Source organism: Pituophis catenifer, unplaced genomic scaffold (genome assembly GCF_029215685.1).
Source record: "Pituophis catenifer annectens isolate HBS135680 unplaced genomic scaffold, rPitCat1.0.hap2 SCAF_5, whole genome shotgun sequence".
NCBI classification, from domain to species: Eukaryota; Metazoa; Chordata; class Lepidosauria; order Squamata; family Colubridae; genus Pituophis; species Pituophis catenifer.
Window position 1 is genome coordinate 61,467,766 of NW_027256885.1, and position 14,947 is coordinate 61,482,712.

Sequence of the window (14,947 nt, forward strand, 5' to 3'; positions counted from 1 at the left end):
TACTGTTTTACGGTGGTTCGCCTCCTACGTCTCGGGTTGTACGCAAGCGGTGTTGGCGGGGGGGGCAGAGGTCGGCCATGAGGCCTCACTTGTGGGGTGCCTCAGGGGTCGGTCCTCTCGCCTCTTCTGTTCAACATTTACATGAAGCCGCTGGGAGAGATCATCTGTGGTTTTGGGGTGAGGTATCATCAGTATGCTGATGATACCCAGCTTTTTGTATCCACCCCACACCAGCCCAGCAATGCCCTCGACGTGATGTCCTGGTGCCTGGAAGCGGTACGGGTCTGGATGGGGAGGAACAGGCTTCGGCTCAACCCGGCCAAGACCGAGTGGCTGTGGATACCGGCATCGCGGACCGAATGAGAGGTTCCATCTCTAACTATAGGGGGTGAGGTGTTGCCCCCTGTAGACAGGGCGCGCAACTTGGGTGTCGTCCTGGATTCACGGCTGGGCTTGGAGGAGCATATAATAGCCATGACCAGGGGGGCGTTTGCCCAGGTTCGCCTGGTGCGCCAATTGCGCCCATACTTGGACCGAGATGCCCTATGCACAGTCACTCATGCGCTAGTCACCTCCCGGATTGATTACTGCAATGCTGTCTACCTGGGGCTGCCCGTGAAGACCACTCGGAGGCTTCAGCTGGTGCAGAATGCGGCTGCGCGGGTTGTAATGGGAGGATCCCGATACTCCCATGTTACACCTCTCCTGCGCGACTTGCATTGGTTGCTGGTTGCCCTCCGGGTGAGATTCAAGGTGCTGGTGTTGACCTATAAAGCCCTTCATTGGTTAGGCCCAGGATATCTGTCGGACCACCTGCAACCAGCATCGACCTCCCATCGCCCGGTGCGTTCTCACAGAGAGGGCCTACTCAGGGTGCCGTCGGCTAGACAATGTCGGCTGGCCACCCCCAGGGGTAGAGCCTTCTCTGTGGGCGCACCCACCCTCTGGAATCAACTTCCCTTGGGTCTTCGATTGGCTCTGGACCTTCGTACCTTCTGCCGCGAGCTTAAGACATGGCTGTTTAAACGCCCTAGCCTGGACTGATGGGGTTTACTGTTTTAAATTGGTTTTAGTCTGTCTTAGTATGTTTTAATGTGTATTTATTGGGATTGTTTCACTGATGTGAGCCACCCTGAGTCCTTTGGAGAGAGGGCGGCATATACAGTGGGGCAAAAAAAGTATTTAGTCAGCCACCAATTGTGCAAGTTCTCCCACTTAAAAAAGATGAGAGAGGCCTGTAATTGTCATCATAGGTAGACCTCAACTATGAGAGACAAAATGAAAAAACAAATCCAGACAATCACATTGTCTGATTTGGAAAGAATTTATTTGCAAATTATGGTGGAAAATAAGTATTTGGTCAATATCAAAAGTTCATCTCAATACTTTGTTATATATCCTTTGTTGGCAACACAAAGTTGTGTTTCTACCAAACAGTTCTACTTTGGTTTCATCTGGCCATATGACATTCTCCCAATCCTCTTCTGGATCATTCAAATGCTCTCTAGCAAACTTCAGACGGGCCCGGACATGTACTGGCTTAAGCAGGGGAACACGTCTGGCACTGCAGGATCTGAGTCCCTGGCGGCGTAGTGTGTTACTGATGGTAGCCTTTGTTACGTTGGTCCCAGCTCTCTGCAGGTCATTCACTAGGTCCCCCCGTGTGGTTCTGGGATTTTTGCTCACCGTTCTTGTGATCATTTTGACTCCAGGGGGTGAGATCTTGCGTGGAGCCCCGGATCGAGGGAGATTATCAGTGGTCTTGTATGTCTTCCATTTTCTAATTATTGCTCCCACAGTTGATTTCTTCACACCAAGCTGCTTGCCTATTGCAGATTCAGTCTTTCCAGCCTGGTGCAGGTCTACAATTTTGTTTCTGGTGTCCTTCAACAGCTCTTTGGTCTTCATCATAGTGGAGTTTGGAGTGTGACTGTTTGAGGTTGTGGACAGGTGTCTTTTATACTGATAACAAGTTCAAACAGGTGCCATTAATACAGGTAATGAGTGGAGGACAGAGGAGCCTCTTAAAGAAGTTGTTAAAGGTCTGTGAGAGCCAGAAATCTTGCTTGTTTGTAGGTGACCAAATACTTATTTTCCACCATAATTTGCAAATAAATTATTTCCAAATCAGACAATGTGATTGTCTGGATTTGTTTTCTCATTTTGTTTCTTAGTTGAGGTCTACCTATGATGACAATTACAGGCCTCTCATCTTTTTAAGTGGGAGAACTTGCACAATTGGTGGCTGACTAAATACTTTTTTGCCCCACTGTAAGTCCAATAAATAATAATAATAATAAAAAATGGGGTAAAACTCATTTAACAAATTTCTCATTTAGCAACATAGATTTTGGGCTCAATTGTGGTTGTAAGTCAAGGACTCCCTGTATTCCATGTAGTATCAATAATGAAACTAGGTTTTTTTCATTCCTTTACCTGTCTTTGCTTTCTGGGGTTGACTAAATTAAAATAACAGTGAACATTGATAGAAAAATGACATATAAATAATTGACTAATACAAAGCTGAGGATTGTCTTAAACAGAGGAAGTAAAGTATTATAGTAGCCTTCTGAAGCTTCTGTCTAGATCAGTTTACCAGCTACACTAAGCAAAGATACCAGCCCATAGAGATTTTTCCTAAGCCATTTAAATATGGGATGGATTTTTAAAAGAAATTAAAAACTTCAGGTTTTTTTAACCAAGAAGAATTTTCTAGATTGTTTAAAAAGTAGGTAGAGCTGTCATAGGGTGAGCATGATTGTGAAAGCAGGACCAGGGAGGCCAGAGTTCAACTCCCAGGCAGATGAGAAGCTTATTGTGTGACCTTGAGTCAGTTGAATCTGTATACCTTATAGAATCCAGCAATAGCTGTTTACCAGTAAGATTTATTTATTTTTTTACACATTATACCAAAAACAGCTTTCAGGCACAAACTACACGTTCAAGATAAGCACATGAGGAAAATGCAAATTAGTATTAAATCTAGGATTTGATTTGGTAAAACGCTACTAAATTCCCAAGAAAAATAGGTAAAGATTAAAAAAAAATCTCTGAGATCAAACTTGACAACAATATAGAAGTGCTTTTCCATGGTTGTGGTCTGCAGTGTGTGCTCAATCAAGTCTACAGCTGTAGAGTTTCCTGATGGTCTCCCATCCAAATAATAATAATTGGCTCTGGCTTTTCTTAACTTTTTTCAGAATCTGCCAAGGTCAGCTAGGTGTTGCTGTTTGCTGTAGATTAAGAAAAAAAGGAAATAAGCACAAAGTGTGTGCTCTCTTGAGGAGATGGCAAAGACACCTCCCCCTTTGGGGTATAGGTACAAAGTGCAGTTATGAACCTTGGAAGAGGAAGTGACCTGGTTTTTAGAAGATGGAACAGGAAGAATAGAGTAGAGTAAAAAGAATAGAATAGAATAGAATAGAATAGAATAGAATAGAATAGAATAGAATAGAATAGAATAGAATAGAATAGAATCTTTATTGTCACTTTAAATTAACACTAATCAGCATACATTAAAATGAAATTTTATTGAATTCAGCTCTCAAAAGATAAACCATTATACATATACCCACATGCATGCACATATATGACGCAGAGAAACATCAGTCTAGTTCAGATGTATACATATACATGACGAAAAAGAAGAATCCTGTGAGTTTACAAGATGGACGGCATAAGGAACAAAGCTGTTACAGAATCTAGTAGTCCTGCTATAGATACTTTGTAACCTCCTCCCAGAGGGGAGCAACAGAAACCGACTGTGAAGTAGGTGTGTGGGGTCTCTAACAATGCGTTGAGCTCTAAGCACACAGTGCTTATAAGCAGTATCCTGAATAATGGGAAGTGAGCTTTTGATGATTTTGATTTTCCAGCTGAGCCCAGCTTGTAACGTTTCCTTTCCAGGTGCCTACGGTGGACTGATGGAACGCCCCTCAGCCTCCATGTCTCCCAGCTCAGTCTCTATTGCTGCCTCACACTTTGATTCAATGGAGCTGCCTCCTCCTCCTCAGCTGCTGCCTCGGGTGCCAGTCAATGAAGGGCAATTTTCCACTGGCTTCCTCCATACAACTTTCCCCGAAACCCCTGAAACCACAGGTAATGCATTGACGTGGGATGAGTTGGTGCTTGGTCTAGATTTGAGGAGGACCAGAGGAATCTCCCCCCCCCCCCCCCCCCCGCTGGAGCTCCTATTGGGAATGGCATAATGGTGGAGGAAAAACAATAGTTGGCAATCCCTACAGACGAGCCCAAAGTGGGCAGGGTTTGTATCACTTATGTCAGAGTTCGTTGCAAAAATCAAATCCAGAAAGCACACACAGGCAGACTGATGCAGCAGGATTCATTAACTTCTTTATATACACGATAATACATGAAGATAAATGTACAATACCAATATAGATTCTTCTTCAATGTAGTAGCATATAGCATATAGAGCCGAGGTGGCGCAGTGGTTAGAGTGCAGCACTGCAGGCTACTTCAGCTGACTGTTAGCTGCAGTTCAGCAGTTCAAATCTCACCGGCTCAAGGTTGACTCAGCCTTCCATCCTTCCGAGGTGGGTAAAATGAGGACCCAGATTTTGGGGGGCAATATGCTGACTCTGTAAACCGCTTAGAGAGGGCTGTAAAAGCACTATGAAGCGGTATATAAGTCTAAGTGCTATTGCTATTGCTACAAGCAAAACACAAGGCAGGAGAGAACAGTTAGTTTCATTTCAGCAGAACAGACTAGTTTCAGTTTGTCTGCACAGACTCAGAAGCTGCAGACTAAGACACGCCCTGGCTCCAGTCTGTCTCAACTTCCAAACAGCCCTCATCGGCTGACTTAGTTGCTATGCCTATACATTGGCTGACCTTGTTACCATGTCCTATTCCAGTTCATGAATATACTCTGACACTCCTCCCTTCATAACTGGAATAGAAATAAGATCAAATAATTTAATATTCTTCCTAGACCTGTATTTGAAAACCCACATTCACAGTTCCCTTCAAATACCTGAGAACCCTTTTACCGTGATACATCATTTGCAATGAAACAAAAGATCATTCAGAAATGCTAATAATTGACAATCCCCACCTTGTAATTTTCCAGTGTATATGCAACCATCAGCCTTCAACTCCTGAACCCAAGACCCTTCAATGCAGTATCTAAACATATATTCCAATACCTGGCTGACTGCTTTAGCCCATAAATGGCCTTGTTCAATTTATATACCGTGTTAGGCTTTTTACTTTCATACCCTGGTGCTTGAACCATGTAAACTTCTTCCTCTAATTCTGCATTGAGGAATGCAGTGGTTATGTCAAAATGCCAAATTTTATGGCCATGTGCCGCTGCCAACACTAGTGCCAGCCTTATGCTTTCACTCTTTACAGTTGGTTCGAATACTTCATCATAGTGCACATTTTTCATCTGTGAAAAACCTTGTGCCACTAACCTTGCTTTATATTGTACCTCATTGTTAGGTAGTACTTTCTTTTTGTATACCCACTTGCATCCTACGGCTTTGCTACCCTGTGGCAAAGTCATAGATGTGAACACTTACTTTACTAGCAGAATACCTGTCAGGTGGAATTTCCTTGTTCCATCGCTCTGACCTGCGTGGCATTGACTGCTCCTGTGTTTCAACCCTCTCTTGCTTCATATCTTTTTCAGCTTCTCCTCCCTGAATGCTGACACTGTCACTAAGTGAGTTACCGTCACTAAGTGAATCATTCCAAAAATTTGCATCAATTCTCTTCCAATTTTGCTCTGCAAAGCTAGCAGACCTGGAAATCACTATTCTTTTGCTCCCATCACTAAAGCAATAGCCTTTTGAACCAGGCTCATAGCCCATAAACCTGAGCTTTCTAGTCTTTGGTTGTCCCTTTCTTCTAATTGCTTTTGGAATATGCACCCATGCATTACTTCCAAAAACCCTTAAATGTGCCAGAGATGGTTTTCTCCCATATAGCACTGCATATGGAGTATCATTAATGGAGGAACTCCACAGCCTATTGATTAAATAATTAGCAATCAACATGGCTTCATCCCAAAATGACCTGCTCAGACCAGAATCCTCCAGCAGTGAGTCCTTCATTGTTTGTAAGACTCCATTCCGCCTGTCAACTACACCATTCTCAGCTGCTGTGTATGGATTTGTGCGTCTGTGTTTTATACCTAACTGTCCCAACCATTGTTGAAAACTTGCTGACGCGAATTCTGAACCTCTGTCAGTTTGCAACTGACATACCTGTTGTCTATATCTCCTTTCCACAAAGCTTACCCATTGCTTAAATTTCTGTAACACCTCTATTTTACTCTTTAGTAAATAGCAGAACGCAAACCTGCTGTAGTCATCTACAGTGACCAGTGCATACTTAGTTCCTCCCAAACTGGCTTGCATTGGCCCAACCAAATCTGCATGTACCAGCTCTAGAGCTCCTGTTGTCTCCCTTGTGCTACTCTTGCTTACTGGGAACGCCTTGTATTTTGATGACTTACATACTGCACAGTCCAAGTATGCCTTACATCCCTTTAAATTCAACCCTTCTGCAAACTGTTGCATTCTTTGCAAAACTCTCAAGCTGGCATGGCCAAGCTTTCTGTGCAAGAGATGAACACATGAATCATGTGGTGCCTCATTTCCAAATGTTTGGGCACATTGAAATGTTTGAGTCCTTGCAACACATAAAGATTATCCTCTTTTATGCCCTGTGCCATAAAACATTCCCATTTTTCTTTATGAGACACCTCCCATTTCCAAATGTGGTCTCAAATCCTTGCTTGTCTAAACTAGAGACACTCAGCAAATTACAGTATGTTCCATTTCAAGCACACATAATATATCATTAAACCACATTTCCAGATATGGAATTTGCACACTGCCTCTTCCAATGACTTTAGCCTTCTGGCCATTTGCTAAGGCTACTACATCTCCAGCAGCTGGATCCATTCTGTAAAACAATTTAGAATTATTAACAATTGTTTGACTTGCCCCACTGTCTATCAACCATTTGTCTCTGTTATTGCAATAGCTAACTTTTGCAACAGCAACCTGTCCCAAGTTTCATCCAGACTGTTTAAAACTAGCAGCACTTTCTGAGATTCAGGAAACTTCACTCCACACTGTTCTAACGCCACAAACAAAGTTTGCATTTGTACAAAATGCTGTTCTACAGATTCTCCTGGTTCCAAACGGGCTCTGTATAATTTTCTTGATAATTGTACAATATTGCATGCTGACACACTCACATGCACACTTCTCAACTTCAGCCAGACCTCCTTTGCAGTCTTTAATTCAGCTACATTGAGAAATTGTTCATCTTCTGAACTTAAGATGATATAAGCCATTGCTTTATCATACTGCCTCTGCTCTGCAGCTGCTAAAGGTGCCTGGGGTGGATTAACAACAATATCCAGTTGCATTCAGTTTTGGTCGCCACGATGTAAAAAAGATGTTGAGACTCTAGAAAGAGTGCAGAGAAGAGCAACAAAGATGATTAGGGGACTGGAGGCTAAAACATATGAAGAACGGTTGCAGGAATTGGGTATGTCTAGTTTAATGAAGAGAAGGACTAGGGGAGACATGATAGCAGTGTTCCAATATCTCAGGGGTTGCCACAAAGAAGCTGGAGTCAAACTATTCTTCAAAGCACCTGAGGGTAGAACAAGAAGCAATGGGTGGAAACTAATCAAGGAGAGAAGCAATTTAGAACTAAGGAGAAATTTCCTGACAGTTAAAACAATAAGTGGAGCAACTTGCCTGCAGAAGTTGTGAATGCTCCAACACTGGAAATTTTTAAGAAGATGTTGGACAACCATTTGTCTGAAGTGGTTTAGGGTTTCCTGCCTGTGCAGGGGTTTGGACTAGAAGACCTCCAAGGTCCCTTCCAACTCTGTTATTCTATTCTATTCTATTCTATTCTATTCTATTCTATTCTATTCTATTCTATTCTATTCTATTCTATTCTATTCTATTCTATTCTATTCTATTCTATTCTATCCCAGAGCTCCTTAGCCTTCAGGAAACATTCTATCTTTGCAGCCCAAATTATATAGTTCTTCTGTCCCAAAAGAGGCAGAGAGCTCTCCTTAAATTCAACAGCAACCATCCTGCAGGCTTTCTCTGCCTTGTTTCTCCTTGTTATCACAGACAGTCTCTCAGCTTAATTATAATTCAGTCTTTCTGTGTGCTCTGGGCCCATAACCTGTCAGAGTTTGTTGCAAAAATCAAATCCAGAAAGCACACACAGGCAGACTGATGCAGCAGGATTCATTAACTTCTATATATACATAATAATACATGAAGATAAATGTATAATACCAATATAGATTCTTCTTCAACGTAATAGCAGTTACAAGCAAAACACAAGGCAGGAGAGAACAGTTAGTTTCATTTCAGCATAGCAGACTAGTTTCAGTTTCTCTGCACAGACTCAGAAGCTGCAGACTAAGACACACCCTGGCTCCAGTCTGTCTCAGCTCCCAAACAGCCCTCATTGGCTGATTTAGTTGCTATGCCTATACATTGGCTGACCTTGTTACCATGTCCTATTCCAGTTGATGAATATACTCTGACAACTTAGCCTGAACTTTGTTCTTCTGAGATAACCTCTGAAATAGTATACCATCTGGTCAAGGTTTCCCTTGAGCCACGCAACTTCAGCGTCTTCTTGGGTTGAATGTTGTGGAAGCGAGATCCAGATTCCTCTGAGTGAGCTTTGGCCGTCTTCCATTGCTTTTCTCCTTCCTCAGGTTCCTTCCTCTTCCAAGGGGAACCCGACCTGGGCGGGGGTAGTCTTGGTGACACTGAGCACCCACTCTCTGAATACCCATGGTTCCATGGGACCCTGTCCCGTCTCAAAGCCGCCCAGTTGGTGTTGGCAGGAGGAGCAAGCAGCCATGGCGTCTTCCTAGTGCGTCAAAGTGAGACACGGCGGGGTGAATATGTCCTGACCTTTAACTTCCAGGGGAAAGCCAAGGTGAGTGTAGTGGGGGGAATCTATCAAATGGTGCTTATTTTATTTATTTATTAGTTTTCTTTGCCTCCCATCTTGCCTCAAGATTTAGAGGCTTTGGGACAGGATAGGCTGGAATCTGGTTCAGGAGTAGTTTCCCACCCAGCCTCCTTTTCCTACCCCTAGCATCTGCGCCTCTCCCTGAATGAAGAAGGGCAGTGCCGTGTTCAGCATCTCTGGTTCCAGACTATTTTTGACATGCTGGAGCACTTCCGGGTCCACCCCATGCCCCTCGAATCAGGGGGCTCCAGTGATGTAACGCTTGTCAGCTACGTGGTTGCTTCACAAAGGCTGCATGGTGAGTGTAGGATGAAGTGGGGCTGTGGGGTGGAAAGAGTATAGACACTATTGCTAGTCCATATCATGCTCCATCTCCCTCCACCTTTTTCCATTGTCATTTCAGTCTGCCCCTCCTTTGTTGCCCCGCTCCTTGTCCATCCTGTCTTCTCTTCCAGCCCTATGCAGCATGCATGTAGCAGGAGGGAGGATAAACCTGTTCACCCCCATGTTCACTGCTCCCTCTCTTCCTCACCCCCAATCCCTATTTCTGATGTGGGCATCTCTGTCACAGGCCGGGATCGGGCTGGGAGCCGAGCACCAGTGTCTGGGTTCAGTGGGGACCCCTACTCGCCCCCCAACCTCATCTCCATCCTTGCTGCTGACTCCGTGGGTGACTGCGTGTAAGTGTGCAATAGCTACCACAGGAGGAAGGCAGGGATATGACCGTGTGTGTGTGAGTGTCACGGCCCCCACGCTATAGCCATCGCTATCCATGGGTCATGTGAATGCAGTGTCTACGCCATCCACTGTATCTGACACCAGGAGGCAGGAAAGAGATTTCAGGGGCTCCTTCTAGCATTTCCAGGTAGGACTAAGAAAGGCTTCTGTACAGAAACCTGAAGAGTCACTAATAATTTCCCCAGCTGAAGGGAACCATAGTCTGGTTTGGCATAAGGTAGCTTCTGGTGTTCTGCAGAGAGACATCTTAGAACTATTGTTTCAATTATAATTTGGGCAACTCCTTCTATAATTCAATTGTATTAGATATAGCAGAAATCTGCAGAAAAGCCTCACTTGTGATGGACAACACAAAGTTAAAGATTATCTACCCAAACTCCAAATAATAGTACTGCTGCCTCTTTTACTCCCCTCTTCTACAAATTTACTAACTTAGGTGGCTGAAACAATCTTTAATTTGGTGATATTTCCCTCTCTGATACACACACACACACACACACACACACAGACACACACACACAGGGTTATAATGTAACATGAAGAATACTATTTATTAAACCAGTGTTCCACCAACCAGATCCTTCAAGATGGTTTGGGTTAGACTGTCTTCCCCATTTGTTTGGTGTTAATGAGAGTTATAATCCAAGACATCTAATGAATTCTAGGTTGGAGAAAAGTTTATTAGGGCAATTGAGAGTGAAAAAAATGGCCAGCATGACTGCCTTAACTTTTGTCCCCACTAAGAAGCACAGGAAGGTGTCCATAATTGAAAAGTCTTATAGCTCCTAAATATGTTATAGAAATAAGGTCGGTACTGTATATTGCATACTGTAGGTATTGTCTTGTAGAGGAGAGAAAAGAAAGGTACAACATACCGGTATTTGTGAAATAGCACATGACATTTGTAACGGACATTTATGCCCTTAACATTTATGCTCTTAAAAATTGTCAGTTTGTCCAGCTTTAAACAGTAGAATATTCAGCATTAATTATGTAGGTTGGAGTTTCATGGCACAGTAGGACAAAACAAGTTATATTATGGTTTCACTTGGTATATGTAGCCATTCCTTAAAGTAGTTTACTGAATGAATTATCTAATATTGCCAGCATAAAATACACAAAGAATCCTTTCAAATTTTAGAAGTATTTGAAATTTTCTCTTCTTTAGAAAATCATGTTCTAATGCTCATATTTCACAGTATGTTGCCAATATTCTGTGAGAAGTGTACAGAGCAGTGTTTCTCAACTTTAAGATGTATGGATTGCAACTCCCAGAATTCCTCAGCCAGACAGTTATGAAATTATGGGAGTTGAAGTCCACACCCCTTAAAGTTGCTGAGGTTGAGACACGCTGGTATAGAGTAATGGATAGGAATTTCAATGCTGCATTTATCATGCCTTCCATCTCTCCATAATTATCAACCTTTTTCTATTAATATTTGGCATTGCAGTCTCTGAATGGCATCTCTCAAATAAGAAAAAAACCTAAAACATTACAATAGCTTAGGACAGTGATGGCTAACCTTTTCTGGACCGAGTGCCCAAAGCGCGCACGTGCAAGTGTGAATGCATGCGCGCTTGCCCGAACCCCCAAAATGCAATGCGTGTGGCCCCCACGCATGCGCTCCGCCCCCCCCACATGCGCGTGCGTCCCCCTGCATGTGCCCCGCCCCTGCACATGCACACTCAGCCCCCCACATGCGCCCGGCCCCACGGCAGAGACCCGAAGACCAGCTGGCCGGTGGGAGGCGTGCGTCCATGCGCAGCGGATCTGAACTGGGGCGACGGCTTGCATGCCATCAGAGAGAGCGCTGCGTGCCATCTCTGGCATGCGTGCCATAGGTTCACCATCACGGGCTTAGGATTTCACCTTGTTGAGTGATAGTTCAAAGAGCTTTATGTCCTTAAAATGCACTAACTGTAGACTGACAGTAAAAACACCTACAATTAAATAGGTAAGATTGTTTTGAGTAGGTGATAGTCCTCATAATAATTTAGTTCAAACAATTTCTGGCCCACATAAATCCTGGCTTAAGTAAACCTGATTTTAAGGATAGAGTTCAAAACATAATGCACCCATTTTTGTACTTGTGTAAAACGGTCGTGCTTTTGTACATGTGCAGTGTGTGCAATGCAATATAATCAGTTTGCACAAAGTTCCTGAAATAGGAACTTGCCTAACCAAAGGTTTGCCTACAAATGATTTAAGCTCACTTTATGCAGAAGCACAATGCTTTACACCAATTTTCCAAGAAAACACCTATTTTGGTGTTGCTTTTTTTAAATGTGGAGCACAGCCCCAAGGCATAATAACCAGCCCCTGTATTTATACAGTCTTTCAACAATAGTAACTTGATTTCATTCAGGGGCTACTACAGAAAACAGGTTTTAGAAACCAAATCAAAACAATAAAACCATTTCCAGACAATTCTTGAATGAGGGGTCCTTGGTGCTCTCTGAGCTTGCTTCTTTTCTTGCAGACGTTTCATTACCCTAACTTGATAACATCATCAGTGCTAGTTACCTAGTTTGGGTAATGAAACATCTGCAAGAAAACAAGCAGGCTCAGAGAGCACCAAGGACCCCTCATGTCAACCCTGAGCTACAAATATTCTCCTTTATTAATTCCTGAATGATTGCATTTGAGAAGCATTGGATACCATAACATAGTTGATGCTGAAACTGTTCATGGAGAGTATCTTGCTGAAATAATACTGGCTCTCAGTGTTTACTCTGTCTTCCTGCCTTAACCCCAGACCATCCTATCTCTCTGTCTGTCCATCTGTCTCTTCTTTCCCTCCACAGAGCTGAGCATCTCTCGTAACCTGCCACTGCCACCTCCTCTCCCTCCAACCCGGCCACCTCATGCTCCTCTGGACCATGGATTGCTGGAGTCTAAGGGGCAGACTGAGGAGGAGGAGGCTCAGATGCAGCCAGAGGTGGATGAGGGAGCATCTGTGAGAGTCGGGGGATACCTTCCTCTGCCAGAGGAGTCAGAAGGGCGAGCCAGGGCTGTGAACAACCAGTACTCATTTGTTTGAACCCAGTGGTGATGCGAAAAAAATAAGGGAACAAGCCCTTTTGCTCTAACCATTACTAGATGGAAGATCTGATGCTGACCATAGGTATCAGATGGGCTTGAACACCCAACAGGCTTCTAGACTTTCCATGAGAAATCTTTGAGGTGAGGATGGACCTCATCCCCTCAGTTCTTTCCCTGGGTATGGAGCGAGCCTCACTTTTGCTTAACCCCTCTCCCCACTCAATCTAGGTACATGACCCTCTTGGGGTTCTGCTATCAGCTTTCAACCACTCAGTCTGCACTACTTTGGTCCTGTTTGGGTTGTTGAGAAATTGGCCTGTCCTTTCCCTCTCACCTCCTCCTCTTCTTCCTCATACCCCCTCCCTTTCTTCAAGTCTCTGCAGTTGGATAGTCCACAAGAAATAGTACCTGGAAGAAATGGGAGTGGTTGTAGCTCCAGGATAAATGTTGACTTCCATCATTTGTACCCCTGCCTTTCTTGGTGAATGTATGGAGTTTCTGAATGTAATCCTTTCCCCTCCCAGTTTCCTCTTGTGGGGGAAAGTTGGCTGCTTTCCCCCCAATTCAAATATATATTTATATTCTGTTTTCTTTTTTTCTGCTTCCTTCCTCCCAAATCATGGGAACTGGTCACTTATTAAACAGTCTACATACACCCCAGGGAAACGTATCATGCTATGAAATACACCTTTGGGGAGACTGTCCCCTTCCTCTTATTCCCACTGCTCCCCTCCTCCTCCTCCTCCTCCTCCTCCTCCTCCTCCTCCTCCTCCTCCTCCTCCTCCTCCTCCTCTTTTAAGATTTATTTTTCTACTGTGGACTAGTTGGACTGCTCAGGCCCCACCTGCCTTTTCAGTTTTTTTCTCCCCCTTTTTTAATTATTCTGGGACACAGTTCTGTGTTTTGTTTATCGGGGGAGTTTGTATAAAAAAAATAAAGGAAACATCATTTTACCTTTTTAAAGTGAACTTTTTTAAAGAAAAAAATACAGTAAGTAAAATTAATAAAAACTGAAAGGTGGCAGGGAGCAGCTTGTTTATTCTGGGGTAAAATGAATATTTGTCAGGTGTCCTTTTGCTTTGAACTAATTTTCCTGCCTTGATTGGCAAATAAGGAATCAAATGAAGATGTTACTTTACAGTAGTCGCTTAAAGACCTAATTGGGGCCAGCAACTCTGCCACTAAGCAAAGTGATCCCTAAGTGAGGTGACCACAGAGTCACATCACTACAATTGCTTTTCAGCCAGAAAGAGACAAGTCAGTTTCACATCTTTGTGTTGTTTTGTTTGCCTCCTAACCACTCCCCATGTTAGGTGTTTTGTGCCAGCCATGGCAGTTTCTTAAAAGGTCACCAGATGGGAGCAAAGAGGGACTTTTGATCCCACTGGTGGGTCAAGGGGCTCCGGCCCCTGCAGCCCCATTGGGGAGAGTTAATGGCCCTCCGGCCCCCTCACACATTGGTAAGGGAGGGGCCAGGGGCCCCTATAAGAACCCCTGCACAGGGGCTGCTCTTTTTGCTCTTGTTCTACCTTCCTACAGGAATGATCCATGGGCTCAATCCAGGCATGGATGCCTCCATGCCAGAGAACCCATTTTACCTACTTTATTTCTAAATAAAGATTTAACTTGATTGCATCCTTGCGTGCTGCCTTTTCTTGGAAGTGCCCTCAACGAACCATCGATCTTTGTGAGATCCCTCACACCCCAAATGCTGGGAGTGCCATTTTACTGTCTCGAAAGTAATGTGATTGCACCACAGCCAGGGGTTTGAATGCTGCAGATGTGTTTTGTGCAAACAGCTTACAGTGTTTTAAATAGCTGTCATTGGCCGGCTGGCTTGCCGGAGCCGCATAAAAGGAGGCTCCGCAGCGCAGCCGGCAGATATGTTTTCTACCTAATAAAAAGTACTGAACGGACTTCAGCTGAGTCGCATCTCTTTCCCTGCGCCGATCTAACACATCCAAGCAGCTTCTTCAGTCTGAGCAAGTTGGTTAGGGGAATCTGAGTAGGCAGAGAGTTGCTGGAAGTACCAACTCCTAAAATTCTTAGGGCTACTCTTGCGCCAATTTCAGGTTTCTTCCCCAAAGTGTGTGGCAATACATCGATGAAGATTCTCAGTCATTCAGGTAGAATTACCATGCACTTTAAGGAAGAAGCCCTAAGGGT

General features: G+C 43.9%; 1 protein-coding gene across 1 annotated transcript in view; it reads left to right on the plus strand.

Moving 5' to 3' along the window:
• Window positions 1–13,734, plus strand: part of SH2B1 (SH2B adaptor protein 1) — a 30,383-nt gene extending 16,649 nt beyond the window's left edge. The window contains exons 6-9 of the mRNA XM_070944485.1: window positions 3,907–4,098; window positions 8,738–8,964; window positions 9,127–9,298; window positions 12,544–13,734. Of these exons, the coding sequence (XP_070800586.1) occupies window positions 3,907–4,098; window positions 8,738–8,964; window positions 9,127–9,298; window positions 12,544–12,779 (827 nt within the window). The 3' untranslated portion in view covers window positions 12,780–13,734. The remainder of the gene's footprint in view (window positions 1–3,906; window positions 4,099–8,737; window positions 8,965–9,126; window positions 9,299–12,543) is intronic.
• The last annotated feature ends 1,213 nt before the right edge of the window (window positions 13,735–14,947 follow it).